Here is a 13,055-nt window from a genome sequence, read left to right on the forward strand (position 1 = left end):
GCTCGGATGACATACAACTCCTTTTAAAGTCACTATGTTGAAGTAGAAAATGTTTTGAACGTGTTTCCGGTTATTTTAGTATACAAAAACATCGCAAATAGATTACAGTAAACCTCATATATGCAAATTAACGGAATGGAATCGGATAGAGAACAAAAAGCTATGAGATCTAGATTCGGATTCAAACAATGCATTTGACATTTGAATTCTGGACGGTCATCAGTTTAGTGTTCGTAATCATTCGCCACAAAGGAAGCTGGGCTATTTGTTTTTACACAAGTTCCCGAGGACTCTCTTGATCACATCCTATTGTACTCCTCTGCTTCTAATTACAGAAAATGGCGCTAAAGGTCAGTCCAAGCTATTGTTCTCTATATCCGAATAAGGCGTTTTGTTGAAAACAAAAACTTTTCCAAGTTTTATTTATACTAGGGACCATACGAGGATAAGTAAACGAGAGTTTGTTTTTTTAACGAATATATTTAATAGTTAAATATACATAATGGACGAATATCAAGTCATATTCAAGTTTATTCATGTTTATTAGCGTAGATTTACAATTATATATGAACGAGTCGTTGTGAATATTATATGGGAAAACCAGGTTAACAAAATTTTAACTTCCTTTGTCACATGACAACATTAAATATGTAAAAGTCACGTAAGGTTTCTTAGTGACATTGAAACATATATTTTCATAAAAAATAGAAGCATCAGCTACATTTGAATAAAGTATTGCATTAAAGAAAAATAATACCTATGACTTTCGTGAATATTGAACTTCTGGAAGGACTTGTTAAAGTTTGTATTACATATTACATCCCAAATCCTTAAATGACATTATAATATCATAATGTGTTAAGTAATTTTTTGTTTTATGGTTTATTGGAAAATTCTAGACACTATTCACAAAAAATTTTCAGGTCAGGTTTTTCTCAACCATTAATTTTTTTATTTAAGAAGCAAACATAAGAGGGTGAACTCTATTACACTCGATTGGGGTCTACCGTGTAGAGATGCCTGTGGATAGAAAGATAAAAAATGCTTTATTGTCAAAAAATTGTTACAATTTGTAGACAAAACCTTATAAAAACTGAAAAACGAACATAAAAATAACTAAATGAAGATACAAATAATATAAAATTTACTTAAAAACTCAAATTAATCTGTGGTATGATCTTGAACTTCTGTAGGTTGTAGTGCTCGGGAACGACGTGACCTGGTAGCTGATTCCACAAGTATGTACTTCTCCAAAGAGAAGATTTTTGATAAATTAACATTCTGGACGTCTTCAGGCAAACTCCGTGTCCGTGAGCCACATCTGCTTACTGCTTTAAGTGGGATTATGCTAGATAGTTCGGAATAGCATATGCCGTCGTAGTAAAACAGAGTCTTCTGTATTGAGTTGAGCATCTTTAGAATATTATTGGGAGCCGAAGTTTAAATGTGCGAGGAATACTCCAAAAATGGAAGAAGGATTTTCATCAGGGTTCACTAAAGGATCATTTTTATGGCTTAGAGTCAGTGATTTACATGCTTGGGCTACACTTTGTATAGTGATCTTTCTATCCCTTCTGTCCTATTTGCTAATGAATCTGGGCAGCTGAATTCGAATGTAGCTGTGTCAGCTGGATTGACGATGAGTGATTGGCAAGGCCGAAAATTGCAATTACCAGAAATATCATCAAAAAAGCTCACCAAGATATCATCATCAACATATCAAAAGAACGCATTCAAATTAACAATTCCCAGTACTAATGGACGTGGTTTGAGCAAAACCAGACGTATTGGACAGGAACCGCAACTGTTATATAAAGAAAGAAACAACAAACTGAGTGAAGTTGGAAGAGAATAAATGAAGTCATAGATTACCTTGCAGAATATGAACCTATGCTTAGTAATATTTGAAATGCTGAGGAGGAAAATTCTAGAATCGATATTGTATCAAGTTTAGATCTTATTCGACTTCGTTACTTTCAAATCGTATCAAAAAATTGTTCCAAATGACAATTATTATTTTGATGGAGTCCCCAAGAGACACATTAATTGAGGGACTATCCATAACACTGATAAAAAACAATGAATATCCCTTTGAAAATTGTGCTTTCGAATAATTACAAAAGTATAGGATTAAATTTGAGAGAGAAGTTTTTTTTATAATATTGTTCATTGAAAGGTATTACATTATCAACATTAAAGTTTTTGCTGCAACTTTAAGTAACAAATTTTGAAGCTTAAATGTCTCATGTGTAGCTGGACTTTTGGAAAAATTATTCACTCGGGATATTAGATTTATTGCTATGTGATCATAGATATCTATTTTTTGTGCAAGATAATTTGATAGAAAAAATGTTATTGGTAATCATTTTATAAATCGATGGATTGTTAGATGTGCAGTAGCTTCAATTCACTGGTATCTTTAATCATACAATTCCAACCCTTTAGACTATACATTTCAGTAATATCTTTATTTATGGTACACTCAGAACTGGAAGATAAAATCCAGAACGTTTTAATGTCCTCATAGTTGATGTTAGAACAAATAGAAGATTAACAATGTCTTTAAAAAGAAAAATATACCTACTTGGGTTTCTATGAAAAATGCTTTCACTCTAATAGAATTTTATTTTATGTTCTTTGTTTTAAATTCAATTTTTTCCTTCTGTTTTTTTGTTATATTGATTTTATCATCACTTCACCTCTTTTACGATCCGTTTCTACTCTATGTCTGGGGTTGATTGAGAATCTAAGCCCAGAATGAGGAAAGATATCAAAGAAGGAACAGGCCATAGACCTATTATAGATAAAAGAAGAAGAAGAACTTTATCGTTGCTTACCTAACCTTAAAAAAATCATATTCAATATTACTTGGTACAACTTATGTAAGTAGCGTCCTCTGTAGGATGATATGAGATATAAAAACAAATTTATATAATGTGTAGGTTTATAGAACATATTTTCACAAAATTCCTTCAAAATGTTGCTAATAGTTTCGATAAAATCGCTAAAAAATGAGCATAAACATTATTTTTTCAATACGAATGGCGTTAAATGTTTTTTGATCAAACAATCTCCAAGAGTTATACGATATTGACCATATTAAATATTTCCTGAATATATTAGGTCCAAATTTCAGCTATTTATTCGAGGTATTATTTGTGAAAAAGTAATAAGTATAGAGCTGATGAAGTATGGAGAAACCAAACAAGAAAGAATATACTAACTAATTAGGATAATATGGTTTGAGAAAAGGATGCCAGAAGTATATGACAAATTTTTAATCTAAATTAAAAGGTAATTAACAACAGACGCAGTACATACAATGAAACAAACAATGGATAGAGCACATGAGCATCAAATAGACATACATTGATTTTCAACAGGTCTCTTACTCAATAAAAAGAAACAATTCGTTGATAGCTCCAAAAGAAAAAGGATGCAAAACTACGAAGATTACTCAAGATGACTACGAGCGAAATAAGAGTCATCATATTAGTATTTAAAGAAGAATCTGAAGAGTTTATGTTTACTAAAGGTGTAAGACAAGGCCACTCGCTATCGCTAAGACAGATCTATAATGGAGCCAACGGTAAGCAAGATAGTTACAGAGGGAAAAGGGATGGATTTGAGAGGGAAAACTAAACAAAATGTCAATGGGGAAAGGTTGACGTTGGCAATTATGACTTTATAGATGTAGAGAAGTTGAAGTACCTCGGCGTTATGATCAATTATAGAGGAGGCAGGCTACTTCTTCTTTTTCAAGTACCATACACTTTGCAGCGTGTAGGTGTCCTCTAGTACAAAACTTCTAATCTATTATCTAAAGGCACCCTTCTTCTGCACGAAGAGAAATTGTTGCCGCACCTCGAATGCCACACCAGTCTCTTATATTCCGTAGCCAGGAATGTTGTTTCCGTCCTGGTCCTCTTCTTCCGTCGATCTTTTCCCTCAGTATGAGCTTAAAAGTTGAATATCTCGGTCCCAAATAGGATACTTTTCGTTGTTTAAACGCACCCGCTCTCCTCAGAACTTCTTCATTCGTTTTGTACTCGGTCCATGGGATCCGCAGAAGTCTGCGCAACAGCCACATTTCCATTGCTTCTACTCTGTTAAAGTATTTCACTTTCAGGGACAACGTTTCCACTCCATACAAAACGATTGGCCAAATTTAATATTTTATCACCATCAATCCAAGGCTTTGTAAAAGCTGTTTTTGCAATTGCTATTAATTAACTTCCTCGCCGCAATCCCATTTTTCATTTAATATACTTTAATATACTTCCAATGTATTTAAAATTGTTGACTCTATGTTATTTCCATTGAAAAGTAATTGAGCTTCGCTGTGTTGTTGTCTGTTTATGAACATTAGTTTGGTTTCATGCGCGTTTATTTTGGGTCCGTATTTGGTTCCAATTTCGTTGATAGAATTGACTAACTCTTGTAGGTATTCTACGTTGTCGGTTAATATCGAGAGTTCCATTTACTTTAATGCCTTTTTGATGGTCTTTTAATACTAGCTGAAAAATTCGTTCTACGTAAATGTTAAATAGCATGAGTGAGAGTATGTAAATGATGAAGGAAAATTGAGAAAAACGAAAAGAAATACAACAAAATCCAAGCCAAAGTGAACGGAGTGCTAACGGAGCAAATAGCAATACACAAAGGGATTCGCCAGGGAGAAACCTTCAGCCCCGTTGCTCTTCAATATAATTATGGACGAAATAATCAAGAAAATAAGGAAAATAATATGTTTCGCCGATGGTGCTGTTCTAGTCGCAAAAAATGAGGATTATCTTCAACGGCTTTTACATGTGTTCAACTGCACAGCTAAATCTTTCAATATGATAATATCTGCGTCCAAAACAAAGTGACTTACCGCATCCAAAACTTCGATAAGATGTAAGCTAGTCTTAGACGACCAGATAATTCACCGAGTAATGAAATTCAAATAACTAGGAATCGAGATTTCAGGATTTCAAGATTTCAAGACGTAGAGAACGAAGTAAGAGGGCAAACAACCAAAGCCTTAAGAAAAGCAGCATGTTTGAACGAAACCATATGGAGAAATGAATACACCGCAGAGACACGGCCAGAAACGGCGAAAACCAAAAGAATGATGGAAACAGCAGAGATGAAAGTGCTACGCAGGATAGCCGGAATAACCCTACTGGACAGGAAAAGAAGTGAGAACATCAGAAGATTGTGCAAAATGGATGATGTTAACGAATAGGTTCTATCCAGAAAGAAAGAGAGAATGAAATGAACACATAAGTCGTATGGATAACAACAGACTGGTCAAGATAGCGCGCGATAAATCCTCATTGGGCCCAAGGAGTACCGGCCGATCCAGAATAAGGTGGAGCGACAACCTTGAAGCAAATTAGGAGGCAAGGATGTCGAAGATTAAACAGGCACCTACGCCTAAAACACGGAAGAAGAAGAAGAAAAGAAAGAACAATAATATAATAAACAAAAGTTAGTGAAACAAAATATAGTAAAAGAACGAAAAAACAAATAAGTGTTGAAGATATTGTAAAAAAAAAACCAAAGCTCAGTGGTTTAAGGATGTATAGAAAGAAGGTACAAAGTCTGTAGCATTCAATATGATGCAATGGGATCCCGGTGGTAGAAAATGACGCGATAGCTTTGAAACAAAATGGTTAAAATAGGTAGAAGAAGATATATGCCTAATAGGAGTTATAAACTGGCAGGAACATACAGGAAATAGGAAGTTGTGGCGAGAGATAATGGGGAATGATCCACCTTAACAAGAGGATCTTGAGAGTATGTTTGCGGCGTAATGCCAAAAAGGATGATGAATCTTTATCATATTATTATTATTCGCATTTCATAGATTTGTTAAATTATCATTATTCCATAGATTGCGCCATGAATATCATTTATGTTGTTAAAACTTCTTAATGCATTAAGTAACAAATTTTATTAATGCAAAAAAGTATAAAAACGAATAATACTGACCGACAGATCTCCTCCATAAAACGGATGAATAACAAAAGTTTCGTTTCCCACGTGTATTACCCCGCTGACACCGTTGCAAGTATGGAAAGCTGCTGTCGCTCCTGGATAGTCTTGTACAGTTCCGTGGTAGTAACAATGTTCGATATCCTGTAAGAAAAATAGAACATGTATAGTTCCTTAGAAGGATCAAATATCGCTTTTGATGTCTTATAAGAGGAACAAACAAATTTATACAACTTTCTATTGAATTTTGGCAGAAAGTCGAAATATTCTATATTTTTTCTTGAAGGTATCGCGTATCTTTTTCCACAAACAGATTCTACCCCATAGTTGTAAGTACAAGATTGTTTATAATGTTTCCATTGATCTTTATGCTTGCAGTTGTATTCTTGAGGGCTTCAGAGTAGAGGTTAAACCTACTGTTTAACCTCTACAATCTGTATTAGTCCAGTTATATTAGAGGTTTTATATCAAATTGAGGCTCAATGAGTATCTGCCGTGACCTTCATATGATACGCCGAATTGTAAATCATCGATGTTGTCTAGAACAGAGACTTAAATTATTCAGTTTTGTCTGTTGGGTAGGGCAAAATGTGGGACTGAATATCATACGGATTCATCATCATCGTCGTCTACTCCAGCACAGGAATTGTCTGTCCATTGCCAGCACAGGCAACTCATCTCTTAAAAGTCGTAGATTCACTAGAAGAATACGGAAGAAATGGTTCATTACGTTGAATTTCTTAATATTATTTAACATAGAACCTGAAATAATCATTGTAACGTTTCGATTTACAATAACATGCAACGGAAACATTTGAACCAAATATTTTTAATTGAATTATATATTGAACCGGTAATAGTAACTCATTAACCTAGTCTATCAAAAACTTAGTTTTCTTCTAATTATTAAAGCTCAATGACATTTTCCTCGATTGCGATGTTTTCTAATTATTTACTCACTGTTACATACACATAGTTGGACACTATGGAAACACCCACAAAATACTTTCTAATCCATCCTTACGGAGAAAAAATAGATTGAAATGGATTTAAAAGACTTCAATGTCACATTCAATAGAAGAAATGAGGCGATTACAACAATTTGTTCTTGATAAAAAAGCTTTTTTGGTTTCTAAATATTTCTGTGTCTTCGCCGCTTGGTGATTGTATGAAAATTAAGTTTTTTTGGGACTTTGGGGTTATTATTTCCCTTTATTAGATAAAATTATTTGAAAAACTTTCTCTTCTTCACGACAATCTCAATAGAACAAAAATATCAAGGTATAGGAGATAATGTTTAAGCGGGTATCAATTTACTGGACTGTATCAAATATAAACGAAATGTTCAAGTTTAAACTGCTAATGGTTCAAAATATATAATTAATTAATGATATAAATACGTTGTTTTTCGAAATAGTTACACTCAGACTGTAAAGCTTCCATTTATATTTCTTTGAGAGTAATGTATCTGTAATATTTTGATGTAAGAAGACGTACTGAATAAAATGTCTGTTATAAATAAATATTCTTTGAAGATTTAGTTGGTAAACACATTTTTGTTAAAAAATCGATTCTTTTCATTAATGTAATCAACTTCAAGAGCAATACAATCATTCCAACGTTTCTCTAACTTCTCGATGTCGTGTTTGTAGAAGGATTTGTATTTTGTATGAACGTATGATGGATAAAATTAGAAATAGCTACGAACAAATGGAAAATTGTACTGCTTACTATGAAAAATTCAACCCTATCTCAAAATTTATAGAAATATCACAGATCAGGCAGAGAGAAAGAACTAGAACTAATGAAAACCATTGAGAAAGGTAAAGGGAATGACAAAAATAGAAAGGAAGAAATAATTTATAAAAGTTTTCAAGGTTAAATGTGAAAAAGATGATTTGACGTATCCTCCATTGAAAATTGGGGTGCTTTTTTGGTATTAAGTCAAAATAAGGTAAGAAAATAGATATTTCAATAGAAAAAATTACAGTGAGCTTCGTAGACAGAAAGATTTCACTGAAATAAAAATACCAAAAGATAAAACGAAAAAAAAAATAATAACTTGGTTATTTGAATTATTCATATTGATTTTTAGATTGTATGAGAAAAGTATTGATACAAAAGTAGTAGAATTTTTTGTTACTTACAAATTTGTTATGTTTTCCCTAGGATTTGTAGTATAATCGAAAATCCACAGAAATCGATTTTAACCCTTAAAAACCCTCACTTTCACTTCCTGATTTCAGATTGACCGAAAATTATTTATCCTCCCAATTTGATCTTCCTTTTTCAATGAGGTACATCTCACTACCGTTTCCTTTTCCACCATTTTCAGAGACTTTCAATTCTGGTCTATCACAAATAGTGATATAATTTCAATTATTCATTAGGTTTTATTCCAACGTTTCCATTTGAATTTCACGACCATGTAGTAGTAGTAGTAGTAGTATCATCAAATTAAAACACAGCCTTTCAACTTTTTTTATGCATCGATCATTGTCATAAGGACCTAAAAAACTTCTATCTTTCGATTTCAAAGTAATGAATCGAGATAATTTCAATTAGAAATATAGGAAGCCTGCGTTATCTTCGTTATTTTTGAAATGTTTCATTATATGTCTAAAGGATAACTGATTTTGACACTTTTCGTGATACATCCTGTACACAGTATGTAGGACATTATCTAATACATTGAAGTAATCTTCATTATGCGACAAAGTCTACCAATTTGTAAATTGAGCGTAAACATCTATGAATTTTAAAGTGAGGTAATTTGGGAAATTGGCAATAAGGTTCATACAATTTTAATTAAACAACCTTCCTTCGGGTTATTTCCAAAAACCTTTCGTGAAATAACAAATAGGATGATTAAACGGGTTAAGGACGGGAGCTCTTGTTAACAAGAACAACAACGGAACGTAGGAAACTTTTGGCGATTCCAATTATTTCGATAAAATTATTAATTATATGTACATACTTCAATGGATCTTGCCAACAATAAGGCGTAGAACAACCATAATTTCACCAAAATGAGTGGGAGGATGTTTAACGAAATCTTTAATGAAAGCCACTCACATAGCTAGAGTTTGTTGTTCCATTATTTTATAATAGGATATTCAAATATTTAAGATTACTATTCATGAATTCAGATACATTTACTTTATAATTTCGAATGCAACACACTTTTTATTATTTCAATAAATTAAAGCACTCTAAGTTTTATATTTTTCTTCAACCGTTCTAAAAAGCTATCAATATTTCACCAAAAATAACGTACTTTTCTTTTTACCCTTCATCGAGTCTCTGTTATTGACGAACAGATTGAGTCCGTTGGACAAACCACATCCTAGGATGTAATAACTGATCAGAATTCTTTTCTGCCGGTCACTCTGTCCCACAACAACTCAATCGAGTTGAGATCGCGCGACTTTGACAGCCATATTAGAACTTTTTTCCTTTCTAATTCTTCCAAATACTTTTTGCACAGCTTCGAATAATGTTTGAATCATTGTCATTCTAGAATCTAGGCCTTTTAAAAGCAGCCGATGTTGCCCTTGGAACTGATAGTAGGAAAAAGCTCAAAAGCACAAATACCAGTTTCAGACAACACCGTAAAACGCCGAATTGATGATATGGTCGAGGACATTAAAAACCAGGTGGTTGATGCAATAAAAAAATCCCCGTTTCTTAGTATCCAGATTGACGAGAGTACAGACGTAGCACAATGTTCTAATTTGATTGTATATGTTCGTTACATTGAAAATGAAAGAATGAAGGATGAAATGATGTTTTATACTGAGATGGTGACCTCTACTAAAGCTGTAGATGTGATGAAAGCAGTCTCAGACTTCCGAAGGGAGCTGTTGTTTGGGGTTCTTATATCCCACTTCCCTAGATGCTAGAACTCTAGATGCTAGAACTACTCCTTCAAGGTACTTTAGACATTCTCAGAGTAGATGCTATACTGTCCCTATATGGCTTACTCGCAGAATCAGCAGTTATCGTCTCTTGTCATGTCCATATCGTGATGCGGCAGTAGTGTTCTGATCCAAGGTATGGAGTCGTTTCCTTTTTTGGCAGGGATGTCTGCTTCCCTATTTCCGCCCACACTAAGTTGGATATGTATTTTTTAAAGCGGCTTCTATCAAAAAATTCTTGAGCGCATTTGTTTATTGCTAGTAACTCTATCTGAAAAATGGTAAGTGATGTTCCTAGAAGTATGAAAATATCCAGTTAAGCTTCTTGCGCTAGCTTGTGTCTGGGTACCAAAGAGATACATTTCGGAAGATTTTCGTTGACCGATCAATTGGTTGGTATTAATTACCACTCTTTGTCAAACATGCTATGTATTTGATCTATTGGTTTGTCACGGATTCCTAGCTTTAGTAGTTCTGGAATCCTATCAGATTTCCTGGCTTTTGTTTTACTATTTGGATTAACCAGTGGGCGTAGCTAAATGCTTCTTCTTTCACTATGAAGTGAAAAATAGGCAGGGGGCAAGTTCACATACCAAGGTAGAGTAGCCTTTTAATCTTGTTTAGTTTTTTCTGAGCTGTTGTTTGTTGAGTTTTCGACCACGAAACAAGCGTTGCGTGTGTAATCATGAGTTTGGTATACCTAGAATACCATTTTAGGATTTAGTCTTCAATTCTTGCCAACAAGCCAACGATAAGTCCTTGTCGAGGTGATTTTTCCAAACGTTTTATCCACTATGACTCCTAGATAATTTGCTACTATTAGATCATTCGCGTAGCCCATAACGCTGATAAATCTAGTGAGAATTTAGTCCACCATCAATGACCACCGCTTTGCGGACAGCCCTTCACTGCAGTAGCAGTATTTTCGTTGATTTCTTCTGTTACTATACGTTGTTGTGGCATCGCCTCGGTCTATTCTAGAATGGGGACTTCCACTTCCTATTATCCTAACGCCCTTTTGATAAATTCATATGAAGTGTTAGAGCAATATCTTTGCTGTCAAGTGCCTCTTTAATATCTCTAACTAGTGCACTCGTGGGGAGCTCGCGAATTGTTTTGGTGTCAAGTAACTTTCTTGCTTTTCCATGGTTTTTAAGAAGAAAGTGAAGCAGATGGAGCGATAATATTGTGTGGATCGTTGTTTTGCTGGAAGATACTTTTTTAGTCTTTACAGTGTTTTCCACTTGGGATTACACATGAATTTAACATCCGTTATTAGGTTGATCTGCGGACAAACATCCTCCTCTAAGACCTAATAACCTTAAAAGCTATCTCTGGACCCGTGAGTCATCGATCAAATATACTGATCAATACAATATGCTCATCTTTGGCGGTCGTGGTTTTCCGTGGTTGCCCCGAACATTTCATATCGCCAAAGCTTCTGGTGGGTGTGTCTTGTAGTCCAGTTACTTAGGCTTAGTCTAAGAAGACGTTAAATGCACGAGTTTCAACAAATAGTTTCTTGATATTATATATTTTGAAACTCTGAATTTGCGAGAACGAAAAGAATTCGTAGAAGAACTTCACGAAAAGATATCTTGGTCCAAAAAGTATGAATCACAGCACGTTTTTGCGTCAAAAAGGACTAACTGAGACTAAACTACAATCACAAACACCAAATAAATGATTCACAGGTAAAGAATAATAGAAAAATTAAGCTTCACTAGCAAGTGGCTTCTTTTATCTTCTGTTCTATTCTATGGCTAGATTCTTCGGTACAAGAAGACATTATTTAAGTGAAATTACGTCTATGAAAAGTTCAATAGCATTATAAAGAAGAAATTATGATTCAGAAGCACTGTGAAAATTAATCCCTCCATTTATATCGCTCAACATCTATATCCTGTTTGTTTTTAGTAATTCACATTCTCCTATGACAAGTCTAAAATAAAATAAATGAAAAAATTTCCCTTTGCTTAAGTTCATCTGGACTTATTTTAGTTCTATTTCAAATTTGTTAATACTCTTAAAAGGGATGAGTCTTGATAAGAGTCATTCAATTGAGAGCCTTAGATGAAATCTGCCTCTAATACAGTAAACGCCACTTAATACAGGGAGGTAACCTATTTTCGGAAGAGTTTACTTAGGACTAACCACTTATGTTTTCTTCCTATGTGAAATTTACACTCCATAATGTGATACCGAATTCAAAACTTGAAATTAAAGCCGCTCATTTATCAATAATAGAATAATTGTAACGGTACTGACTAACTACTGCTCTGTATCGGAATTTAAACAGGTCAAAAAATGTTTTTGTGCTCTAGAAATCTTCATAAATGTTTTCAAATGCCTGTATGACGAATATTTTTGTAATCTTACTGAATGGGCTCTCATTTTAATGATTTTTGCAAATATTTTAAACAATTATCCGCTAATGAGTTCGTCAATAAGAAAGTGTTATTATATTATCATATTTTGGTGGTAATATACCAAAAAAATTAAGAAGAAATATTACAAACTTTATGAAGAAGATTTGTGTTAAATATTTCTTAAAATGGACTATGATGGATGGACTTGAATGTTCGAAAACTAACCAAGATCACGTTAATTGTTCTTCGGAAATTGAGTGAGTTATATTACATCTGCTGAGTGTTCGGCCGAGACAAATGCACTCGGCCCAGTATGACAAAATGACCGCGTAATTTTAAACGAAGAATCACGTTCTAGTTTTAGCCGAGAAGGGACCCCAACACTCATCCACACGGTCATCGGCCGCTCGCCTTCCTATTCGGCCAGTGTAATTACGTTTGCGGCTGGCGAGTCCCCGCCTTCTACTTTCTTATCATTAACAATTAATCGACCAGTTAATTACTGTCTATTTCATCATCAAGTTGTTCTTTTTGTTGATCCCAAAATGTCAAAGTAAACAAATGAAACCACAATTTTAAGTTTATTCAAGAATACCAAACTTGGAGGGATTTAAAATCGGCTGCTTATAGAGACAAACTTCCGTGTGATAGAAGTGAAAAACAAGAAAGACGAAAATTACAGATTCACAAAAATCTGAATCATGAATGTGTTAACAGGCTCGAATACCTGGGAGCAACACCTTCAAATAAAAATACAGAGCGGACAGACATAAATAAGAGAATGAGA

General features: G+C 33.9%; 1 protein-coding gene across 3 annotated transcripts in view; it reads right to left on the reverse strand.

The window, feature by feature from the left end:
- LOC130902529 (disintegrin and metalloproteinase domain-containing protein 11) overlaps positions 1-13,055 on the reverse strand; it is a 750,052-nt gene that overhangs the window by 99,114 nt on the left and 637,883 nt on the right. For all 3 annotated transcript variants that reach the window (XM_057814747.1, XM_057814746.1, XM_057814748.1), the window contains exon 7: positions 5,980-6,126. In XM_057814747.1, the coding sequence (XP_057670730.1) occupies positions 5,980-6,126 (147 nt within the window). The remainder of the gene's footprint in view (positions 1-5,979; positions 6,127-13,055) is intronic.

This window comes from Diorhabda carinulata, chromosome X (genome assembly GCF_026250575.1).
Source record: "Diorhabda carinulata isolate Delta chromosome X, icDioCari1.1, whole genome shotgun sequence".
Classification (NCBI taxonomy): domain Eukaryota; kingdom Metazoa; phylum Arthropoda; class Insecta; order Coleoptera; family Chrysomelidae; genus Diorhabda; species Diorhabda carinulata.